Source organism: Alligator sinensis, unplaced genomic scaffold (assembly GCF_000455745.1).
Source record: "Alligator sinensis unplaced genomic scaffold, ASM45574v1 scaffold2126_1, whole genome shotgun sequence".
In the NCBI taxonomy this organism is placed as follows: domain Eukaryota; kingdom Metazoa; phylum Chordata; order Crocodylia; family Alligatoridae; genus Alligator; species Alligator sinensis.
Window position 1 is genome coordinate 33,702 of NW_005843625.1, and position 7,769 is coordinate 41,470.

General features: G+C 57.2%; 2 protein-coding genes across 3 annotated transcripts in view; both read left to right on the forward strand.

The window, feature by feature from the left end:
* Positions 1-3,448, forward strand: part of LOC102368766 (zinc finger protein 850-like) — a 16,507-nt gene extending 13,059 nt beyond the window's left edge. Inside the window, exon 8 of one of the 2 annotated variants that reach the window (XM_025195596.1) lies at positions 1-3,448. This exon is cut by the window's left edge and continues 6 nt beyond it. In XM_025195596.1, the coding sequence (XP_025051381.1) occupies positions 1-2,346 (2,346 nt within the window). In that variant the 3' untranslated portion in view covers positions 2,347-3,448. The other variant, XM_025195595.1, reaches the window with a different exon arrangement.
* Positions 3,449-4,552: 1,104 nt separating this feature from the next.
* LOC102370605 (fibrous sheath CABYR-binding protein-like) overlaps positions 4,553-7,769 on the forward strand; it is a 9,820-nt gene continuing 6,603 nt past the window's right edge. Inside the window, exons 1-4 of the mRNA XM_025195594.1 lie at positions 4,553-5,289; positions 5,561-5,686; positions 5,761-5,968; positions 6,841-6,930. Coding sequence (XP_025051379.1) covers positions 5,098-5,289; positions 5,561-5,686; positions 5,761-5,968; positions 6,841-6,930 — 616 coding nt within the window. The 5' untranslated portion in view covers positions 4,553-5,097. The remainder of the gene's footprint in view (positions 5,290-5,560; positions 5,687-5,760; positions 5,969-6,840; positions 6,931-7,769) is intronic.

A 7,769-nucleotide genomic window follows, 5' to 3' on the forward strand; every position in this document is an offset into this window, starting at 1 on the left:
CACCCACACCCGTGCCCGGAGTGTGGGAAGAGCTTCCTCTCCCTGAGCAATCTCGCAGTGCACCAGGTCACGCACGCTGGGGAGCAGCTGTACCGCTGTGCCGAGTGCAAGAAGAGCTTCACCAAGTGGGATCACCTCCAAAGCCACATGTGCATGCACGCAGGGGAGAAGCTGTTCTCCTGCCAGCAGTGTGGGGAGAGCTTCGCCAAGAGCTCCATGCTCGTGCAGCACCTGCGCGTGCATATGGGAGAGAAGCCCTTCTCGTGTGGCCAGTGTGGGAAGAGCTTCTCCAAGAGCTCCACGCTTACCAAGCACCTGCGCGTGCACACGGGAGAGAAGCCCTTCTCCTGCAGCCATTGTGGGAAGAGCTTCACGCAAAGCTCCCATCTCACCAATCACCTACGCTTGCACACGGGTGAGAAGCCCTTCTGCTGCAGCCAGTGCGGGAAAAGCTTCAGGCAGAGCTCCAACCTCATCTATCACCTGCGCATGCACACGGGGGAGAAACCCTTCTCCTGCAGGCACTGCGGGAAGAGCTTCATGCAGAGCTCCCATCTCACCAATCACCTGCGCGTGCACACGGGCGAGAAGCCCTTCTGTTGCTGCCAGTGCGGGAAGAGCTTCACGCAGAGCTCCAAACTCACCAATCACCTGCGCGTGCACACGGGGGAGAAACCCTTCTCCTGCAGCCAGTGTGGAAAGAGCTTCAGGCAGAGCTCCACGCTTACCACGCACCTGCGCGTGCACACGGGGGAGAAACCGTTCTCGTGCACCCAGTGTGAGAAGAGCTTCAGCGACAGCTCGACGCTTATGTATCACCTGCGCGTGCATACGGGGGAGAAGCCATTTTCTTGCACGCAGTGCGGGAAGAGCTTCACAAAGGGCTACAAACTCAAGAACCACTTGCGCGTGCACATGGGGGAGAAGCCTTTCTCTTGCACCCAGTGTGAGAAGAGCTTCACCGACAGCTCTATGCTCACGAGTCACCTGAGAATGCACACAGGGGAGAAAATGTTTTCGTGCACCCAGTGTGGGAAAACTTTCACAAAGAGTTACACACTCACACAGCACCTCCGCGTGCACACGGGTGAGAAACCGTTCTGCTGCAGCCAGTGCGGGAAGAGGTTCAGGCAGAGCTCCAACCTCACCTATCACCTGCGCGTGCACACGGGGGAGAAACCCTTCTCCTGCAGCCAGTGTGGGAAGAGCTTCACACAAAGCTCCAAACTCACCAGTCACCTGCGTGTGCACACGGGGGAAAAACCATTTTCTTGCACCCAGTGCGGGAAGAGCTTTACGCAGAGCTCCAATCTCACCAATCACCTGCGCGTGCACACGGGTGAGAAGCCGTTCTCCTGCAGCCAGTGCGGGAAGAGCTTCACGCAGAGCTACAAACTCACCAATCACCTGCGCGTGCACACGGGGGAGAAACCCTTCTCCTGCAGCCAGTGTGGAAAGAGCTTCACGCTGAGCTCCACGCTTACCACGCACCTGCGTGTGCACACAGGGGAGAAACCGTTCTCGTGCACCCAGTGTGAGAAGAGCTTCAGCGACAGCTCGACGCTCACGTATCACCTGCGCGTGCACACAGGTGAGAAGCCATTTGCTTGCACCCAGTGCGGGAAGAGCTTCACCAAGAGCTCCAAACTTAAAAGCCACTTGCACGTGCACATGGAGGACAAGCCATTCTCTTGCACCCAGTGTGAGAAGAGCTTTGCTGAGAGCTCGAGGCTCGCAAGTCACATGCGTGTGCACATGGGGGAGAAACCATTTTCTTGCACCCAGTGTGGGAAGACTTTCACCAAGAGGTCAACACTCATGCAGCACCAGCGCATGCACACGGGGGAGATGCTTTTCCACTGCAGCCAGTGTGGGAAGAGCTTCACTGAGAGCTCCAAACTCACCCGGCACCTGCGCGTGCACACGGGCGAGAAACCCTTCTCCTGCAGCCAGTGTGGGAAGAGCTTCACAGAAAGCTCCACACTCAGGCAACACCTGCGCGTGCACACGGGGGAGAAGCCCTTCTCCTGCACCCACTGTGGGAAGAGCTTTGTCGAGAGGTCCAAACTCAACAAGCACCTGCGGGTGCACACGGGGGAGAAGCCCTTCTCCTGCCCGCAGTGCGGGAAGAGCTTCACCGATAGTTCGACGCTCACCAAGCACCGGCGCGTGCACACGGGGGAGAAGCCATACCGCTGCGCCCAGTGCCAGAAGTGTTTCCGGCAGAGCTCTACGCTGAGAAAGCACCAGCAAACCCACGGGAGCAGGATGGTTGCTCTGAGCGGGGAGCAGTTTCCCTCATCCCCCCTGGCCAGTGGGCGTGAGGGTCCTGCCCCTGGACCGTAACACCCCCAGCTCCTTCCTAGGCTACTACCTGTGATGCCTTCCTTTTCCTTCCTGGGGCATTTGGGACATCACCGTTGTCACCTTTTACTGGCCTTGGTTGCCTTGTCCAGCTCTGTGTCAACCACACCGGTCCCCCGTTCGAGCGAGGGGGTGGGTTTGGATGAGACGCTCAATAAAGGGAATCTCCATGAGTCGGGTCTTGCCTGTTTTGTCCTAGGGAAGTCCCGCGCCACCTCTGTGCTCCACTGGTTTTGCTGTTTTACATGCCGGGACAGGTCTGCCTATGAAAAAAAGACTTGATTCCTGAATGTCACCCAAAAAAAGAAGAAAGAATGAGCTGTTTCTCACCATCCTAAGCAGAGCTAGGCTCTGGCTCCCAGGATGGGATCACCACCGCAGCAACCACTCCCCTCCCTGCCTCGCCGCTCCCCAGACTGGTCGTGACTGCAGGGGGGCTCTTGTTCTCTGCACCCAGGCTTGCCCTCCATGCCTTTGCAACCCAGCCCCAGCTGTGGGTGCCGGCCAGGATGGGCCCCGTGACTCCCGGGTCTGTGCGACCGTGTCCTGGGTCACAGCATCGCCTGCTGTCTCTACCTGTGAGCTGCAGCCGGGTCTGTTCTTCCATCAAGCCAGGAGTGCTCCCCAGGCTTGCCATTGTTCCCCTGGTTTGCCTGGGTTAGTTCAGCGTAGTATTGGTGTCTGCACGCCACGGGTCTTGTAGTGATATGACAGGGCTGACTGTAGCTTGAGGGATAGGTTAGGCAGTGACTTGTTTGGGATGTTTTGGACAGTGGTTTACATCAGTCATAATCTCCATGCAACTCTATCACTGTATAAAAACGAGGCCTAAAAGTGTGCAAGGCCGTGCCCGGGGTGCTCGGTCACTTTGAAAGCAAAGCAGCCCAGGGGCCGGCAGTTGGACCTGGGCTGCTGTAGAGACAGAGGCTGAGGCAGCTTCCAGGCACCCCTGCCGGGTTGTAACCAGAGGAGGAGAAAGGGGATTTAAATGCCACTGAGCCCAGCACAGGCTGCACCAGGGCCCTTGGGCTGCTGCAATGCACCCCCCAACCATAGACTCACGGTCCTCTGGGAGCACCAGAGCAGACAGGAAGAGTGATCATAGAGTCTCCACCCTCCACCAGGAAGCTGCCCCAGAAGGGACACAAGGCAGTGCTTCCCGTATCCCGCGGCAGCGGAAGTGACCTTGCTCCGAGGACAGGAGCACAGAGACCAGGTTGTACCGTATTTCTCTGACTATATGACGCTCCCATTTAGTGCAGACCTGCATTTTAAGGACCCCACTGTGGGGGTTCCTAGTACCATATTTCTAGTATTATATGCCCCCCCCATACCTGGATTTTGAGGGCCCCGTGTCAGACACCCCCCCCAGCATGTATTGCTTCAGCGCTTTGGTACCATATTTCTTTGTATATTAGATGCTCTTGTCCATAGTAGAGAGAACCTGCCCCCTAGCCCCCTGGCTCCAGAGCCATGGTACCGTATTTCCTTGTGTATAAATACACTTGCATCCATAGGATGGACCGAGATTTTGGGAACCCCCCCCCCCTCCCCCTCCACGCAGTGGCAGGTGGCTCCAGAGCCATGGTACCGTATTTTCTTGTGTATAAATACGCTTGCATCCATAGGATGGACCTGGATTTTGGGAACCACACACACACACAAACACACACACACACACACACACACACACAGTGGCAGGTGGCTCCAGAGCTGTGGTACCGTATTTCTTTGTATAGTGTACAAATACGGTACGATCTCCATGCACTTGTGTGTCTGTGATGGTGATCTCCGTGTGCTTGTGTGTCAGTGTGACAGTGACCTCTGTGCATCTATGTGATGGTGATCTCCGTGCACTTGTGTGTCTGTGATGGTGATCATGTGCTTGTGTGTCAGTGTGACAGTGACCTCTGTGCATCTATGTGATGGTGATCTCCGTGCACTTGTGTGTCTGTGATGGTGATCATGTGCTTGTGTGTCAGTGTGACAGTGACCTCTGTGCATCTATGTGATGGTGATCTCCGTGCACTTGTGTGTCTGTGATGGTGATCATGTGCTTGTGTCGGTGTAATGGTGATCTCTGTGCATCTTTGTGATGGTGATTTTCTGTGTGCCTGTGTGTCTCTGTGCGCCTGGGAGTTTTTCTGCCAGTGTGTGTGTGTGTGTGTGTGTGTGTGTGTGTGTGTGTGCACGCGTGCCAGTGTCTATGTGAGCCCGTGTGCCTTTCTGCACGTGTGAGCCTGTGCGTGCGTCTACGTGAGCCTGTGAGTCTGTGCCTGTGCACGGCTCCGTGCCCCATCTCTGTCTGTGTACGTGCCTGTGCATATCTGCGTGTGTCTGTGCGTGCATATATGCACGAGCTTTTGCAGGTGAAGCTCATCTCTCAGGCACTTCCAAAGGAGTCGGTCGGTCGGTCGGTCGGTCGGGGCGGGCCAGGGCGGAGCTGCAGCAGGACGTGATGCTGGGGCTAAATCCAGCCCCTTCCGCCCTCCCTCTCCCAGCTGGGCAGGCCTGGTGGGAGGAGGAGCAGGGGCTGCAGGTGGGGAGTGAGGGTCCCCAGCGACACGTGGGACTGGGTCCAGCCCAGTCCCTGCACCCCGTGCCGGGGCAGGACCCCCGTGGCCCCTCGGTGCAGGGCTGCGGGGCTGGGTCGTGGTCCTGGTGCCCCCGTCGCACGCTAACGCCTGCTGTCTCCTTCCCGCAGGCAGCCAGGAGCCCGGACACCCCAAGGAGATGGCTGCGGAGCTGGAGCCGGCGCCAGCCGCGGGCTTCCCCTTCCCGGCGCCGGTGACGATGGAGGAGCAGGACCCGGCTGGCCCCGAGCCTGGGGTGGGAGCCGAGGGGGCAGGGAAAGCATCCCCCAGAAGCCCGGCAGCCCCCGTGGTCAAGCAGGAGCCCGTGGAGGAGCCCATCCAGGGCTGGCAGGTGAGTCCGCATTGCCGAGCACTGGGTCTCTGCTCCAGGTGGCTGCGGGAGCTGTGCCAGCTGGCGGTGCTGGAGCAAGCCCTGGCCACCCTGCCCGAGAAGATGCCGAGCTGGGCGTGAGGACACGGCGTGGAGACGTGCACCGAGGCGGTGGCCTTGGCTGAAGGGTTTTGGCTGGGGCAGTGGAGGAGGAGACAGGGGCTGCTGGTTTGTCTCTGGCCATTTGCTCCCAGTCCCGTCTCTCCCAGTGACGTGGCTGTTTCGTCCCCAGGTCACCGTGCACGTCAAGCTCGAGGACGTGGCCCTGAACGTGGAAGGACCTGGGGCATCGCCAGAGCCTCTCTCCTCCGGGCTAGAGCAGCCTCCGCCCCAACCCGGGCACGTGGCTAAGGAGGGGGCTGCTGCTGCTTTGTCTCTGGCCATTTGCTCCCAGTCCCGTCTCTCCCAGTGACGTGGCTGTTTCGTCCCCAGGTCACCGTGCACGTCAAGCTCGAGGACGTGGCCCTGAACGTGGAAGGACCTGGGGCATCGCCAGAGCCTCTCTCCTCCGGGCTAGAGCAGCCTCCGCCCCAACCCGGGCACGTGGCTAAGGAGGGGGCCGGATGGGGTGAAACCCCCAGGCCCCAGAAGGAGCTGCCTTGTGCCCCGAAAGAGGAGCCCCCACCCCGCCAGGAGCCAGGTAACGTGGCAGAGGCTTGGGTAGACGAAGTGAGGGGCCCGCACGATGGTGTTCAGCCCCTGGAGTGAGGAGCCGGGGTCTCTCGCTGCGAGTCCGGGAGGCGACAGGACCTCGTGCGGACCCAGCAGCACCAGGGGAAAGAGCCTTTGCCTTCGTGGTGTTATTTTAAAACCTGGGATTAGGGTGTTGAGAGGGAGAATGGTCCGGAGGCAGGAGTTTGCTCTGCATGCATGTAGGTTTATTCAGCAGCCGGTGCACACCCGTACACCTAGAAATGCACTAGTCACCTTGCCGGCGAGTCTTGCTCCCTGTCCTGTCGATCAGACAGTCCGGGGTCTCACCGAGCCATTCAGGGGTGTCTAATAGTCCAACGCCCCTCTGTTTCCAAACTGCTTCGTTACATGCATATTCATCGTTTCCCCCGTGACGATTGCTACGGCTACTGACCGTTTACAAGTTATTTGCAGACCTCCTTTTTCACCATAGGCTGCTTTCTAAAACCCGCGCCCGGACCAGCATATTTCCTTCTCATGCTTCTCTCTCTGCACAACGTTTTCTCGCTTTCCTCACCGCCTTTTCCACTTGGACAAAGCGGCAGCAGCGCAGCTTTGCTCAGCTTTAACCAGTTAGTGGCTTTTTAGCAAGCTTGTGGGGTATGTAAGTCCTGGCAGGAGCGGACACTGGCAGGTTTTGTGCTTACGCCGAGCGCTGCTGTGATCGTTCTCCATGCTGGAGTCCCAGTCATTTCTCTGCCTTGCCCACTATGTGCCTAAGAACAGGCTATTGTAGGTATTTGGGCAATGGGTTTTTTTTTCTAGTGACTTTGGGTGGGTTTTTATGTACCATTAACTCCAGGCCTCTGTCCGCTGCAGATTCCCCCGACACAGAGGCGACCTGGGACTCGTCAGCAGATGAGAGCTCGTTGGACTACTTCCCCAGAGGAGGCTCTTTGCTAGGGACAGGTAAGAGGTGGCGATTCTGCCCTTTCCAGCAGCGGGAGGCCTCGCCCATCAGCAGAAAACTTTTCTGTTCCCCTGTTTTGTTGGGGATCAATTCAGGACATTGCTTGTTCTCATGGCGTCCCCCTAGAAGTCACCCTCAGCCTTTGGAGCAAGTGGCTCTGTTTGTTCCCTTTTCCTCCTCCTCCTCCTCCACTACGTGGATTGCGATGGAGCACCAGCATCCTGCTTGGTTTCCCTTCCAGGCAAGGGCCATCATCAAGGCTCATCCCCATCATCATGGCTATAGAGCTCTATTAGGGCCCTGCTACATGTGCAAATGAAAGCTGGATAAAAAAACAGCTATAGAGTTGTTGCACATTTTCAATTAGTGATTGCATAGCTTGCTTGCTCCCTTTGGTAGCTGGATGGCCATTTTTAGGGTGTGATCATTACTTTCTGCATGTGGCATGTCTAAATTGATTGTGCAGTTCACCACTGAATAGTGCAATAATTCCTTTGCTGTTGTGCCTGGTCTTACTTTGCATTTGTATGCAATTGAAAAGCCTTGTACCATTCACTAGTGAATTGTGTAATATATGTAACATATAGCACGGGCCTTAGAAGACCTGTGGGACCGTGACTCTTCCAAATCTGTCTTCTCCCATACATTGAGGCCTGGGGGCTGACTGAGGCACATGCCAGCATGCAGGAGTCGCAGGGCTTTGCCTTTGCCAGTGGCACTAGGGTAACCTTTGTCATCGTCGCCGTCCTCATTGGGTGTTATTGAGGTGTTATCGGTGGTGAAGACCCCTATCACATGATATATATATTCAGGAATCCGGGGTTTCTGTTTCCTGCTG